Source organism: Ovis canadensis, chromosome 26 (genome assembly GCF_042477335.2).
Source record: "Ovis canadensis isolate MfBH-ARS-UI-01 breed Bighorn chromosome 26, ARS-UI_OviCan_v2, whole genome shotgun sequence".
NCBI classification, from domain to species: Eukaryota; Metazoa; Chordata; class Mammalia; order Artiodactyla; family Bovidae; genus Ovis; species Ovis canadensis.
In genome coordinates, this window is record NC_091270.1 from 31,117,075 (window position 1) to 31,133,180 (window position 16,106).

The following is a 16,106-nucleotide window of genomic DNA, read 5'->3' on the forward strand; positions in this document are numbered from 1 at the left end:
GCCTGGGAGGGAACGGCCTTAGGGCTCCGCCCCAAGGTGGGCGGGCCTGACACCTCCCCTTGGCCAATCAGCTGGCGCATCCTCGCTGCCTCCTCCTCAACCCTGCCCCAGCCAACCTCCCTGGGCTGCAGGTTACACGTGCTACTGTTTGTGTACGTGCGGCTACTGCTGGGCGGAGAAAGGCTGACAGCCTAGGGTTGGGCTGCTCAGGCCGAGCCGCAGCTGGGGCACGGCGGGGAGGGGCTGGCTCCCTGGCTCTGGTGATCTTTTAAATTCTCCGGCTCTCGGGCTGCCTGTCCACTCTTAACTTGTCCGTCTGCAGCGAGCGCCGCACTGCTCAGCTCTCCCAAGGACGCCTGTCCTCTACTTTAGGCGGGAGATGCTGCTGCTCGATTGCAACCCAGAGGTGAGACTCAGGCTTCTTTTGTCCGGCAGGCTTAAGCGTCCAGATGTCTGTCTTCTAGAGAGGGCTAGATAGGGTGAGGGTGTACTGACCACTTGGCGCTGCCAAGTCAAGCCTCTTCAGAGTTGGAGGGTTTTTGGAGTAGCGGAGGATTTCAATCCCCGGAGGGCAGGAGCCTGGACAAAAGCGAGAAGGGGTGCTGGAGCTGTTCTTTTCTCGCAGGTGGATAGTCTGAAGCATCTGCTGGAGACCGGGGCCTCCGTTAACGCACCCCCGGATTCCTGCGAGCAGTCGCCTGTCCACTTGGCTGCAGGTGGCGGCCTTGCTTGCTTTCTTCTCTGGCAGCTGCAGACGGGCGCTGACCTCAACCAGCAGGTAACTAGGTAACTGATTGTTGCCGTGTGCAACCCTCCCCTTCACCCCAAATCCACACAAACATTTCTTAGACATCAAGATATTGTCGTTTCAGTTGTTAGAAACATTAGTACAGCGATGCCCACAGAAGTGTGAGACACTATGTAACTTTACAGTTTTCCAGTAACCACATTAATGAAGCGAAACATTTAGTAAACTGACCCAATTAATCAAAAATATTATCATTTCATGTGTAATCAATATAAAACATAACTGATATATATATAGGACATGCCTTCTCACCCTCCGTGTATTTTACATTGACAGCACATTTCAGTTCGGACTAGCCACATTTTAGGTGCTCATTAGCCGGATAGATGGCTGCTGGCTACTACATCGGACATTTCCAGGGTCTACCATTCATTTCCAAAGGAACTGCTCAATTACAAAATTAAGTCTCAAGGTAGCACAACTTGTAAGACATGCTCACAATCAATATAATTCCTTATAGAACTTAGGGTAGTTTGCATCTTCCATTGAATGTCAAATTTTAAATTGTAATTTTTACTTCTGTAGGATTCTATTTTGCTTTTAATCACTTAAAATTTAATGTATGTAGCTATGACTGCACATGCTTTTATTAGTGACAATTCTGTATTTAATAGGGCACCAAGTGAACTTTATTTTAAAGAAGAATTAAAAGATTCAGTCCAGTACAATGCAGTTCTAACCCTACTTCCTCAAATAGCTTCCTCAAGCAATAAACCTCACTCATCAACTTCCACAAGAGTGTTTTGGGGAGACTAAAATATGCTGTCTTGTCTGTAAGGATGTTTTTGGAGAAGCTCCACTACACAAGGCAGCAAGAGTTGGAAGCATGGAATGCCTCAGCCTGCTTGTAGCCAGTGATGCCCAAATTGAGTGAGTATGGAATCAGTGACTTCAAGTGTTATATTTTCTTGGGTTAATCAGACTCCTGCAGCTCAATTACATGATGCTTGCCTAACTGATAATGTAGTGGAACCATTTAAATGTTAACTTGGGCTGTTAATGATTACCTGATACTACTCAAGTAAATTAAAAAATGGATCCTAAGCAATCAGAGGTGCAGTTCTTTTCATATGTCATGGCAGTATTACATCTTAGTTTTAAAAAATCCATTCTGTAGATGTTCTCACTGACTTCCTTTGTGTACTCACTCATTGTATTGAAAACAGAATACTTATTTGTGCAGAAATGAAGTGCCCATTCTGTGCTGTCCTCTGTGCCAAGTAAGGACAAATAGTGAGCAAACATGGAATTCCTCTGTGCTTCCTTTACCTCTTTTATTCTGCAACCAACATTTGTATGAGCCCAAAGCACCTTTGTTATAAATATATTTTAAAAAGGCTAAACAACTGTCAACTTTTACTTGAACACTTTTTTTTTTTTTGGTCTTAGTTTATGTAATAAGAATGGGCAAACAGCTGAAGATCTTGCTTGGTCATGTGGATTTCCAGAATGTGCCAAGTTTCTTACAACAATTAAATGTATGCAGACAATAAAATCAAGGGAACACCCCAATAAAGATCATTGTGTTCAAGTGCTCACACAGAAACGAAGTTTGGGAAGTGAGGAAAATACAAGTGGGAAAAGGAAGTGTTGGTAAGTAATTCAGTTTCTTCGTTCTTCCTCACTGAAGGATTTCTTATTTAAAACAGAATTTATTGTTTCATTTAAATATTGCCAGTCTTATGTTTTATATATCTTTTCATTCTCATTAACACATTTTAATACTGGATGTAGTAACTACTACTTGACTTTAGAGACCAAAAATTGTCCTGCATGGTGGAAGACTGGGGAGGAAACCTTTTTTAAAAAAAAGTTTTAATGTTAATATGTTTTTCAACAACAGATGTATTGGTCATGAAGAGGTGTGGAGAAGGTCTTCACTTCATGCAGGTTTACCGCTCAGCTAAAAGCTGTGGCTTCAGGCTCATCAAGTGTGTCTAAACTCCTTCTAAGAAGGAGGAAACCTTTCTTCTAAGCGAAGATAATGTTCAAGAATACATGTATTTACATGCCTATAATGTTCCAGTTGTGCATGCTTTGTCTCTTAACTTCTTAAAAGAATGTCTAAAGAATAAACTGTTTTCTTCGTGATATTTACAACCTTTGGAAAAACTCATAAAAACCATCAAACTTGAAATTAAAAAACTCATAGAAACCATCAAATTTGAAATTAAATTTATTCTTTATCAACAAAGTTACAAAGTAAAACTTTACTACAGTCTTTGAGTCCAAGATATTTTAAATAGTATTTGGTCGCTGAGGGAGACATAAGTTATAGTAAGCATCCTTGTTCCAAAACTCTGGGCCCTTCCATCCACACCAGCCCTAGATGTGGAAGAAGGGAAAGGAAAACCTTTTAAGAAGTTACAGGACTACATAATTGAAATTGTAACATTTGACAACTGAATCTTGCAGTAAGACTGTAAATACCTATACAAAGCAAGTATCTGAATTCCTATTAAGCACAGAAAAGTAGCTTATTTGGGTTCATTTCAGATAGAATTAAAAAATTTTTAATTCTATGATATTTAATCATAGGAATCATTTTAAAAAGGAAAACCTTCATTATGGTACTATTACTCAATGTCATATTTTATTGATTTTTAAGATGTATGGTTTTATAATTCTGGTAGTCGATGGCATGTGATAATTTAACTGCCATCTGTCCCATGGAAGACTGTAGAGACAGTGAGAAAGCCTATGAGCCTTTTCATTGAAAGTGCGCCTCCTCAACCACTGATTTCCCAGCAGTGGCATCTCAGCAGTGATACCAGATAGTAAAGGAATCTGAACCTGCCCTTGGGAGTTGCATTCTACATTCTTCATTTTTCTCAGGCCATAATCACTGCCACTTCCTAGCTTCATGTCAGTATTAATCCTTTTTTCCAGCAGAGAAAATTACTTTCAAACAACATTTCATTGTGAATATAGTTAAGTTCATCAAATTTCTTCTAGGGCCATTGATTTATTTTCTTAAAGACCCAGCTAATGACTTGTCTGAGTTTACATCATTCTGAAATGAAACGCTTGCTTACACATACTTGTTCAGTGAGGAGTCAAAATGTCATTGCGTTGAGTGACAGGCAGTGGCCTTGCTCCTTTACCCTACCTAGCTGGGAGTGTATGAGTGCGTGCTCAGTCATGACCTACTCTCGTGACCCCTTGGACCCTACCTGGCTCCTCTGTCCATGGGATTTTCCAGGCAAGAGTACTGGAGTGGGTTGCCATTTCCTCCTCCAGGGATCTTCCCAACCCAGAGATGGAACCCGAGTCTCCTGTGTCTCCTGCATTGGTAGGCAGATTCTTTACCACCTGAGTTATCAGGGAAGCCCACCTAACTAGGAGGCTGCTGGGCATTCTGGCAGGGACCTGAAGTCAAAGGTCATAGTTCCTACAGAGGAAGATGGTCTATTAGCCAGTTTTTCAATGTGGAGGGGAGAGGGTTGAGTAGAGATGCTTTTTAGGTCTTTATTATTCTTCTGATCGCAAAAATAAGATACACATAAAAAAATTCAAATGAGGTGAAAGTAAAAATTAAAAAGTCCTCTATCAGTTCTGCTCCCCCTGCCTACAGATACCACCAATTAAGTGTCATTTATTTCCACTGAGAGTTGTTTCTTTACATAAAATTCTTTTTATCATCTCATTTTTTCAGCAAAACTTTCTCTAATGAATTTCATGTCCTAAAATCTGTTTTCCTAACGATAGAAAAAGGCTTACACTTTCTGTTTTAATCTTCCACACATATGGGCCATCTCTAGGTAACTGGTCTCAAATATTTTTCAAGAAAAGTGGGTAGAGACGGTGCCCAAACCAGCAACTGTGGGGGTAAGGAGAGGAGCTGGATGCCTTTCTTTTGAGGTGACTGGCTTAGGGAACTTACACAGGAAAGCTCCCCAAGTGGGTAGAGAGGTCAGGCAGAGGGAGGATGATCCCTCTGGCCCCTGACATAGACTGAATGTGTCTAAGACTTGTATGATGAACCCTAATCTCCAATGTGCTGGCATCTGAAGTGGTGTTAATGACAATAGAGCCATCATTAGAGTGCCCAGAGAGCTCCCTCATCCCTTATACCACGTGGGGACAGTGAGGAAGTCTGCCGTCTTTGAACTAGAAAGTGGGCCTCACCACCCACCAAATCAGCCGGCACCTCCATCCTGGATTTCCCAGCCTCCAGAACCCTGAGAAATAAACCTCCGCTACTGGAAGCTGCTCCCTCTACAGTGTTCCGTTACAGCAGCTGTAAGGCTTCTCAGTGCCTTTAAGATAAAATCTGAACGCCTGTGTCTCAGCCTGGCTCTCAGTGGCCATCCTGACTTAGCTCCTGCAGATCCCTCCAGCCATCAGCCACCCCTCTCTACCAGCTCAAGTCATGTTAAAAATGCCACAGTTCTCAGAAAATGCCCAGCTTTCCTTTCACTTAGAGTGATCCCTTTGCAGGGGCAGCCTTGTAAGCGCCACCAAAGACACCATATTTTTGGGAGGAAGGAATCCTTTATGGTGGAGGAGGAAATAGCAACCCACTCCAGTATTCTTGCCTGGAAAATCCCACGGACAGAGGAGCCTGGTAGGCTGCGGTCCATGGGGTCACTAAGAGTCGGACATGACTGAGCATCTTCACTTTCACTTTTCACTTTCATGCACTGGAGAAGGAAATGGCAACCCACTCCAGTATTCTTGCCTAGAGAATCCCAGGGACGGAGGAGCCTGGTGGCTGCTGTCTATGAGGTCACACAGAGTCAGACGTGACTGAAGTGACTTAGCAGCAGCAACAGCAGCCCTTTATGGACTCTCCTTCTTTGTCCTTCTAAAGATCCATTTTAATACCCCCAGTGCTTAGGACAGTGGATGGTAAATATTAGGTACTTAATGAATGTCCAATGAATGAACACTTTGCTACAGAAATTGCTCCTACTTTCAGGAAGATATGTATACCAGCCAAGAACATGTCATAGAAGTCCAAATGCCTTGAAAGAGAAAACTGTGTGTATGTGGCATTTAAAATTTTAAGAATGTGTTTATATTCTGTTTGTACTTATAGATGCTCCAATAATTGGCAAAAGACTTTACTAAAGTGGGGATATAAGAGTTCAGCTACATAAAACACTAAAAACTCTTTACATAAACATCTCATCCATAGGGTTTTACTAATCTCATATAGCTATTCAGTTATGAAGATCTCTCATAAGTGAATTTCAATGTTAAACCATCCATTTCCCCAGAATTCCCTAGTATTTCTGATTTAAGAAATCTTTTTATTGGTACTAATGACTTAGTTGGCAAAAAATATGAAACTTTTTAAAAATTCAAGTTGTGTCATATAACACTTGCCTCCAAAAGATTTAGTACGGGTTTCATGGAAATTTAGTACTAATTTCTCATTAAAACTCAGTACTAAATCTGAATTAGTTGCCTATAAATTAACATAAATTTATACCTCCTTTAGCTGGTAGTTTGCTGCTGCTGCTAAGTCGCTTCAGTGGTGTCCGACTCTGTGTGACCCCATAGATGGCAGCCCACCAGGCTCCCCCATCCCTGGGATTCTCCAGGTAAGAACACTGGAGTGGGTTGCCATTTCCTTCTCCAATGCGTGAAAGTGAAGTCGCTCAGTCGTGTCTGACTCTTAGCAACCCCATGGACTGCGGCCTACCAGGCTCCTCTGTCCGTGGGATTTTCCAGGCAAGAGTACTGGAGTAGGGTGCCATTGCCTTCTCCGAGCTGGTAGTTTAAGCATTAACAAATATTCTTAAATTTGTTTCAAATTCAAATCTTTCATAGAATGAGATTAAGTTATATGTAAAAAAAAAAAATATATATATATATATATAAAAGCAGCCAAGTCTCCATAATGTCCATCATACTGCCAATTTTTGGTTAATTTGAAAATTATAAATGTTATATATTTCACTCTTTTTTGAGGCATTGATAAATCTCACTATATTCACAAAATGCTGTAAAGTCTCCAAAGGAATATATTTATGAGTTTCGTATTCTATTACTTTAGTTCCCCCCTGGCCTTCATACCTAGAGAGAGTTACTCATCACAGGCTTAGAGTCCTTCCTTATAGTGAGGATCTCTGTTCTCAGTTTACAATCCATCTTTCTGTTAGCTTCCAGTTCTCCCTCCTGGTTTTGGGTTCTTTTCCTTGTATTTATTTGTTAAACAGACACTTACCTTTTCCAAAATAACCTGCAGATCTTCAGCACCTGTATAATGTGGATCTAAAATCAGAAATTTTATCTGTCCTGTAATTTCATTCCATGCAACTCCTAGTATTGTGTGAGCCAAAACTCCTCCCCCTATAGAAGAGGAAATAAAGAAATGAGAGGGCATATATTAGTCTCAACTTTCCATTCAATTTCAGTTGAAAAAGATTATTTTGCTTATGAATTGATCTAACATAATATTAAAATTGATTGCCCTAAACTAGAAAAAACATAATGTCAAATATACTCCGAAAAGACAAAATCACATCTTTAGGACAGAAAAGATACAATCACATCTATAATCATATTAGGTTTCTATGTCACTTTAATATTCATGGTATTACCTAAACTGGATTTTAAGAGGGCCAGAGAGGGTCTAAACTCCTCACAGCAGGGTGACAATCATTGCTGTTGGTGTCTCTCTCAGCAGACAAGCCACGTTATCTCTGCTTTGAGTGCCTCCAATGGTGCAGCCTGTCTACTCAGTCAGTACTTTCTGTAGTTTGTGGACATCTGCCTACCTGCATTTTTTACACACCAGTCTTAGCTTGCCTTCTGTCACCCAGGACAAGTCTTATTTCTCATAGAATTGTGAATCTTCAGATTAGCAAATCCAATTCTCTTATTTTACAAAGAAAGCCCAGAGAGGTTAAGCAATCTGCATAATGTCACACAGCGAGCCAAGTTCCTGACAGCCATGACTTCCGATGCTATACTGAGTGACCACTGTCTCTTTTCCAATCTGCTCTGAAGTCTATTTGAACACAGTTATCAAATCTCTTCTTAGCCTTTACTACTTCTAGTTATTATAATCTTTTTTATAACTTTCCTCCCACCTTGGAAATTTTAAAAAATATCCAGAGGTCAGTATGCATGATGTAAAAGCTAATTTTAATATGTTTACAAAGGACTGATATTATGTGCCATTATGTATTTACATTAATGATAAGTTTCACATACTCTCCATCTACCAAAAGAACACAAGATTCCAAAACATCTTACCAATCATTATTGGAGTTCCTTCACTCTGGAAATGATTAGCCAGTTCCCGTCCCTGAGAGGCCATTTCAGAACCTTGGCTAGAAAGAAACCAGTTTCTATCAGATGAACTATTCTGAAGATCAAATGAGCTTGGGAACTAATGTTTTCTATCTTTTTGGTTATTAAAAATATAGATATAAATTTAAGTAAAATTAAGTGGTAGGGAACTGAGAGCAATTTAAAGCAATACAACCTCTAAATATTTAAGGTCACTAAATGAGCTAGGAAAGAAGATCTTGATTCTTTGCTTCTAGAACTGCATAAAGAAGGTTCTGGATTTTTAATCTAAGATTGAAAGTGGTCATTTTGATACTGAGGGGATTCTTATGGGTGGATTTAATTTCAGAAGGATAGGTTTTAAATCCTGAGATTTTGTCTTCTTACCATCAAACTCTGAGCCTGTAATTCCTCATCTTTAATCTGGGACCAAAAATACCTGCCGTTCTTTGTGACAGGAGATTCCAGGACTAAAACAGACAATGTCTATGAAGCCAGTGTGAAAACTGCAAAACGTTTTGAAGTACAACCTATTTTTAGGGAATCTTTCAATATCATACAGTTTTTACTTCTGAGAATAGAAAAGATGAATAGATGAATTTTTGTTTTTTTTTAGAATGGAGGTGCCAGGTGGTGCTAACTAACCCTTAGCTCTTGCTTCGTAAGGAATGTATGAAGCAACGTTTTCATGTGTCAAAACTTTCACTTTTTAATCACCATCTACTTCACTACTTAATGTATTATTTATTTGTTAGCACTGATTTCCACATCCAATCCAAATTGCAACTGTGAAATCAGATGTACTAAAGTACTTGGACAATAAGGATTATGACATTATAGTTATCAAGGCTGTCATAATAAATGTATTAAAAACATAAGCTCATATATAAGGAGTAAGCTAGAGATGGTCATAGAAATCAATCTTATCTAATATTTGCTCATATTTAATACTAGAAGTGTGATTAGAATAGTAATATTCTATTTTTAATAGATAAGGAAAAGAAAATTTCCTATTATAAATTTCCTATTTATAAGTTTTATATTTCTATATTATAAATTTCCTATTTCCTATATAAAATTTCCTATTGTAATAGATAAGGAAAAGATAAAATTATATTTGGATACATGATTAGTTTCTTAAGATCTCAGGAAGCAAAAGAGTAGGAATAAACAAAAAGGTAGGTAATAGATCAATATGTGACTTTTCCCTTCCAAGAATTCAATGACTTCTGCATTAAAAAACCAGATCTTCTGTAACTACTCAAAGTTGATGTTTCCAATTTTTCCTCTTCCAGACTAAGACTACGCCTAGATTGTACAAGTACATATCACAAAGTTTACTCACCAACATCTTCTAAAAAATAACAGCAAAAAAATTTAGGACTGGAAAAAATGAGGTTTATAAAGCAAGGGGGCAATGTGGAAGAAGAGAAAAGAGCAAAAACAAATTGGGGGAAAAATGCACTTCTTTTAATAAAAGTGACAAACTCTCTTTGAACTGATGTCTCAAATTTCTTAAAGTTTCCTTACCTGACAAACAGTATTTTCGAAGTTACACCAATCAAATGGTTCAGCACCAGCTGTACCTCGATAGATCCAATCCACTGCCGTGATCCAACAAACGCTGCTGGTTTGTCCCCGGCATCAACTAGAGCCTTATTTAAAAATACAAAAAAAATCATAGACAAGACAGCTATTAAAAATTATGTGTAGGGCATTTCCCTTGATTACCAGTATGTATGTTTTTTCCCTTCAAAACAGAAGTAAGTCTGGACCATGAGGTAGGTATAATTATTTAATGGTATATTAGGGTTCATGAAACGTCCATATAATTCCCAATGGCATGTTCTGTACCTGCTGGATTTCTCTGTGTGTTGGAATGGATCTCTCTGTGTATCCCTGGTGTTTGAACCAGGAGCAGATGGTCTGCAGAGACCGATAAGCACAGCCCCAGCCATTGTCATCTATTCGATCCTGCATATAATGGTGGTAACCATATGTACCCTGGACCACACAAACCTATATAAAAAGAAGAAACACAGTAAAATATTAACTGTAGATGTATATGTTATATGTATACATATGTATACCATCTATTAAGATAACATATACATACACATGCTCGAGTCATTTACTGTTTTCAGAGCTAGACTGTTACTTTTAGTGCCTTATAAAAAATTAAAAAAAAAACTCTCCAACTCTTTCAGTGTATCAGTGTATTACTGATACAAAAGTGAACTAAGAACAGTATGAGAAAATAAAATTATAAGACAGTATCATTACATAAATGCAAAAATCTTAACAAAATATTAGCAACGTAAGTCCTGCCGAGAATAAAAAAATAATCATAATCAAACATCCACTGGGCACAAGCAAAAAACAACTAATGACACTAATGATCAACCAACTCGTATAAATAATGACTAAACTCACCATACCAGTCTCTATGTTAGGTGGATTGAGATAAGTATGTGGATTTCTAATGTAACCATCTTTGTATGGTTCATCTGGAAAATGATAAGCATTAGACCTTTTGAAATAAGGTCTGTCATGAGGCAGATTAAAGACATCGTGTAATTCCTAAATAAAACCAGAATCAACAGAAAATAAGAGAAAAAAGGTTAAATGATATAGGTTCCTAGTCAATAAATAAACCCAAACTAGATACAAAACAGAAAATTTACTATATACTGGTTATACAAGTTATCAAACACTTATGATTTAATTCATGAAGGTCAAAGAGGGTGAGATTTAAACTAAAACCAAAAAGGATTCATTTTTGTTTATCTATGTATATGGATAGAAACTGGAAGAGATTATAGAAAATTGAATATAATTTGTTACAGTGAAAGAACTGAGATAATTTAAAATTACTTATTGTAACACAGTCTGCTAAAATAAATCCAGGCTAAAGACTAGTTTTGAAAGTCTTGTAAATGAGTAATTAACAATGATATAACTATACCAAAAAAGTCATGCTTAGGTTTTCATTTTTAAAAATCATGCTTAGAGTATTTAACAAATATAAGGGGTAATGATTAGATTACAAAATGGAAATTGGTGGTTTAAAGACCAATATGGCATCAAAATAAAAATACACACATATGTTTAAAAGGTAACATATTCCTAAATGTATAAAAACATGTAATAGTTACTCTGAAAGTCTGACATCTTCTTTTTGATATCTCCTATGTATTCAAGCAGTTTAAATGAGATCATTAGCTTGTGTAACTCTTGCCTCTGCAAATCAATTCATTTGGCACTTACAGAGAGGCACAGAAGGTTACAGTGTTACATCTCTTTTCAGGGACAGAGATTGGGAAGATGTTTCCATGGTATAATTTGATGGGTACTAGGTTGGACACGACTGAGCGACTTCACTTTCACGTTTCACTTTCATGCGTTGGAGAAGGAAATGGCAACCCACTCCAGTGTTCTTGCCCGGAGAATCCCAGGGGCAGCAGAGCCTGGTGGGCTGCCATCTCTGGGGTCACACAGAGCTAGACACGACTGAAGCAACTTAGCAGCAGAAGCAGCAGGCAAGGCCACATATCAAAAATATATACTAACAAAAAATACATACTACCAAAAAAAAAAATATATATATATATATATACACACTATCAAACCAGTCATTTGCCAATAAATCTCATTTCTTTGAATGCTGATCATGTTTTCTTCAAAACGCCTCTAATAAAACCCAAGTGACACTGGGAGGTGGGGGATGGAGTAGTACTAAAAATCTTAATTAGAAACAGAATAAAATGTAATTTCCCTTCTTTAACTGTAATCTTGTATTTTTTATAAATCTGCAAGTAATGGAAAAGAAAAAGAAGTTATTAAATAGCACTCATCAGCTACTCTAGGCATGTAAGCATCTTTTCATTCTTAAATTTCACTACAGAAAAATAACATATGAACTTCACTGAATATATGAAATTAAAATGTTATATATAATTTAGCATAATTTTTTTAAAAGACTTTAAATAGTTGCATGAGAATAGACACCAAATAAGATGTAAAGCCAATAGTGTGCATCCACACTTTATAAAATTAAATCACAAAACACTGGCTATTTATTAGAAGCACAAAATTAAATACAAAATGAATGATATTTTTATTTTTCTAAGAATGAATTGGTTTTACCTTTCTATAGGCCTGCAGCTGACCATCTGGAATTCCTGATGGATATGAAATTGTTACAAGACTTTTTTCCCCTGGTAATAAAAAGTGCAGTGGTTCAGGAACCACAATAGATGTTCCTTTCATGTATTTCAAAATGCATTTTTCCATATCAGTTAGTTGATTATGAATTGCATCAACGAGAAGTTTACGAACTCTGTGGGGGGGGAGGCAGAATATACAAGTGCATTAATAAAAGTTATAATAGTTATGATACTTGAAAGTGTAGAGTGAATATATTCCTAATATGCCCTTGATAGGACTGGGTTTATTAAAGTAAGTCTAAATAATAAAAAGTTAATGTTAAATAAACTAAATTTCCTCTGTGCAGATAAATGGAAAATTCTATAGGTTTTGCGTATTATCCTACTTCCTCAATAAACACTGAATTACTAGATGACTCTTGGTTTAATAATAAACACGGAGTAAATCATAGTAAAAAAGAACAACTGCCACCCTAGATATGCCTCAATGACACTTAAAAATGGGCTTTGATTACTTTGGGGGAGGGTCCTCATTTAAAGGTGACAGTAGTATTAGAAGATACCTACTTTCCCCACGTTTCTTCTGGAGCAACAGATAAAACTGCATCAACTGGTAAAGTCATACTAACATAGTGGTGTCCTCCGCTTTCTCTTTCAATAATGGGCGTTACAGCGGCCAGAGGGGTTGACACTTCCAGCATCAGATCTATGTTTACTATTTGATGCTATAAAGATAAACAGTAATAGTTAACTTAAAGCACACTGAACAATAATATAAAAGGTAAGTAAAAGGACTTTTTAAGGACCATATAAACTATATTACTGGAGAAGGCAATGGCACCCCACTCCAGTACTCTTGCCTGGCAAATCCCATGGATGGAGGAGCCTGGTAGGCTGCAGTCCATGAGGTCACTAGGAGTCGGACACAACTGAGCGACTTCACTTTCACTTTTCACCTTCATGCATTGGAGAACAAAACGGCAACCCACTCCAGTGTTCTTGCCTGGAGAATCCCAGGGACAGGGGAGCCTGGTGGGCTGCCATCTCTGGGGTCGCACAGAGTTGGACACGACTGAAGCGACTTAGCAGCAGCAAACTATATTACAGTAAATTATTTAAAAGCACAATTTTTAGCTTAAAGAAAAATTCTTCTCTGATTCAAAATAATCTGAGGAGAGGCATACAGTGAGTGGGAAGTGAAGATGACACCAGACCGATTATGTATCCAGAAGCATTAAAAGTTCACCATGGTTCATTGTACTATATTTGTATAGATTTAAAATTTTCCAACAAAATGAATAAACAAGATACAATACTACACATCAAGACAACTTTTAAACATATATTATGACTATATACCTCTGCTCTAAAGACATACTAACAATGAACTCTATTAGAAGGTTTGATTTTGATAGTGGTATGGAAAAACAATTCTGAAAATGCTTTCTGTATATTAAACAAATTTAGCAAAATATTACAGAGTACTGGAAGCCAGGTTTCTCACCAGGAAAAGGTTAGGAATTGTGTGAGACTGAAGTAGAACTGGAGGTATATGATTTACATGGGTAAATATTGATGTGTGCGTTCTATATGTATAGTATGTGTGCATACATGTCTGCCTTCCTTGGGGAAATGGCTGATTCTTGAGATGAAATAGCAAAAGTATGTGAACCTGGAACATCCTTGGAAGAAAGTACTAAGTATTCAAAAGTACAGTATCAAGAGGACATTGGAGCCAGCATAAAGTTTCTCTTGGCCAAATTAGAAAATATGAGCATCAAAATAACTGATGACAGTTAACAGACAACTCATTGCATAAAAAAGGAATCCATGCTTCCACGCAGTTAATACACAGCGAAGAGGAAAAGCTCTTCCTTACAGTACAAAGTCATCTTGTAAATGTAAAAGGAAACAAGACTTAGAAAAAAATCACCACTATGCAACCATCAGATTAATGCTAGATTCTGACAACAATTATCAATTGATGTTAGAAGTGTTGGGTAAAAACTTGATGAGGAATAGGATATATACATAAACTCAAAGCATCTTCCCACGAGATACCTTCTAATTATCAGGGCAAAAAATAGGACCCTCACAGTGGAGAAAAGTGGCAGTTACCACATTAAGTGATCAACATTAACGTCATTGATATGAGAACCAACTAAGTATATGCCTCTTTCATACGATGTGCTGAGGATATCGTTACTTCTTTGGTATTCCTATCAACAATGACCACCTGAACCTACCATAAGGTGGCCTAGAACAAACTCAAACCCAATGAGAAACATTCTACAAAATAACTGACCTGTAACCCTCAAGATGTCAACCTCCCGCTGCTACTGCTACTGCTGCTAAGTCGCTTCAGTCGTGTCCGACTCTGTGCGGCCCCATAGACGGCAGCCCACCAGGCTCCCCCGTCCCTGCGATTCTCCAGGCAAGAACACTGAAGTGGGTTGCCATTTCCTTCTCCAATGCATGAAGGTGAAAAGTGAAAGTGAAGTCGCTCAGTCGTGTCTGACTCTTAGTGACCCCATGGACTGCAGCCTACCAGGCTCCTCCGTCCATGGGATTTTCCAGGCAAGAGTACTGGAGTGGGGTGCCATTGCCTTCCTCCAACAACTGGTAACTCTCAAATCCTTATCCAAAGCCAATAGTTTTTTTGTACACTCCACATTTAAAAATCTCACAGCTCTGGTCAACACCTCACTGGTGTCTCAAACAGTATGACCAACACTGACCTCATGTCTTCCCCATCTCCCATCTTTATCCAAGCAAGAAGCTGGTCATCTCACATCCAATTAGTCTCCAAGTACAATCCTTCTCATTCCCTGAATATTTCTTGTATCCATTCCCTTCTCTTTATTACTACAGCTACTGGTTTTGTTCAGAGTCCCCTGAGTGGTCTCTGTCCACATCTCCAGCCTCATGTCCACTCTATTATTCTTACTAGTCTGGAAAAATGCTACAGTCATATTAAATATTAACTTTCTATAGCTTCCTGCCTTGAAGTAGCTGCTCTGTTTTTCATCTCTAATACCTGGCAAAGTTTGTGGCACGTGGCAGATACTCAAGAGTACTGGTTCAAAAATCAACAGAACCAAAACTGAAGAAAAGTAAATCACTTATCATTTACTATTTCATACAGCATAATGTGTCACTGTCAAGTTTCAGAATGATTCCTTTTTAAGTAATCTGTAAACATACTCAAGGACAAAAGTTTAGATATATAAAACAGAGGTATAACCTTGGGCATGTCACTTAATCTTTCTGGACTTGAATCATCTGATCTGTAAAAAAAAAAAAAAAAAAAGAACTTTCTAAGATCTCACTCAACTCCAAATTCAAGGGCTGAAAATTTTTATCACTAAGAAGACAGGTGGTTTGCTTACCATGTCTGATAACTTTTTATCTTTCTTCTTCATGAATTTTCGTTTTGTATCTTCTTCCTGTTCAAATCTAAAATTTTAATATACGGAGATATTTATAATATGAAATGATATTGTAAAGACATTTCTAGCAATCTTCAAGCATACTCACTGAATAAAGCGCATTATGTTCTTACAGGCAGAACTATCGGTCAGCTCTCCTGGAATGGTGTTCATGTCACTGTTAGGCCATATGTACACTGAACTATGGCAAATTCTGAACACAAGGGCATCTGAAGAAAGCTTGGTTGACAGGTCACTCAGTACATGTTTTAGTGCGTTCTTGATAAAAATTTCTAAATTAGAAGAACACAAATAGAAGTTAATATGAAAAACTGTAAACTTTTCAACATGAAGGCATCCAAGCACACAGATATAGAGCACAGTAAAAGTGATCCCCAAATATCCATTCCTCAGATTCAATAATGTAAAAAAGGTTTGTTTGTCTTTAAAAAAATGGAG

At 37.8% G+C, this 16,106-nt stretch overlaps 2 protein-coding genes across 7 annotated transcripts in view; one reads left to right on the top strand and one right to left on the bottom strand.

The window, feature by feature from the left end:
* The window catches only part of ANKRD37 (ankyrin repeat domain 37), a 16,788-nt gene continuing 682 nt past the window's right edge, over window positions 1-16,106 (top strand). Inside the window, exons 1-6 of one of the 6 annotated variants that reach the window (XR_011253522.1) lie at window positions 1-406; window positions 626-778; window positions 1,587-1,678; window positions 2,198-2,401; window positions 6,255-6,357; window positions 9,349-9,551. Coding sequence is in view for 4 of the 6 variants with exons in the window: in XM_069573278.1 (XP_069429379.1) it covers window positions 380-406; window positions 626-778; window positions 1,506-1,678; window positions 2,198-2,401; window position 2,652 (558 nt within the window). In the remaining 2 variants the exon portion in view is untranslated. Of the gene's footprint in view, window positions 407-625; window positions 779-1,505; window positions 1,679-2,197; window positions 2,402-2,651; window positions 2,972-6,254; window positions 6,358-9,348; window positions 9,552-16,106 lie in introns of those variants that run through there. The other 5 variants (XR_011253523.1, XM_069573278.1, XM_069573280.1 and 2 more) reach the window with 5 other exon arrangements.
* The window catches only part of UFSP2 (UFM1 specific peptidase 2), a 19,284-nt gene continuing 6,144 nt past the window's right edge, over window positions 2,967-16,106 (bottom strand). Inside the window, exons 3-12 of the mRNA XM_069573272.1 lie at window positions 15,757-15,940; window positions 15,609-15,675; window positions 12,787-12,944; window positions 12,200-12,392; window positions 10,487-10,633; window positions 9,908-10,072; window positions 9,584-9,708; window positions 8,018-8,094; window positions 6,984-7,108; window positions 2,967-3,133 (exon numbers count right to left, since the gene is read on the bottom strand). Coding sequence (XP_069429373.1) covers window positions 3,047-3,133; window positions 6,984-7,108; window positions 8,018-8,094; window positions 9,584-9,708; window positions 9,908-10,072; window positions 10,487-10,633; window positions 12,200-12,392; window positions 12,787-12,944; window positions 15,609-15,675; window positions 15,757-15,940 — 1,328 coding nt within the window. The 3' untranslated portion in view covers window positions 2,967-3,046. The remainder of the gene's footprint in view (window positions 3,134-6,983; window positions 7,109-8,017; window positions 8,095-9,583; window positions 9,709-9,907; window positions 10,073-10,486; window positions 10,634-12,199; window positions 12,393-12,786; window positions 12,945-15,608; window positions 15,676-15,756; window positions 15,941-16,106) is intronic.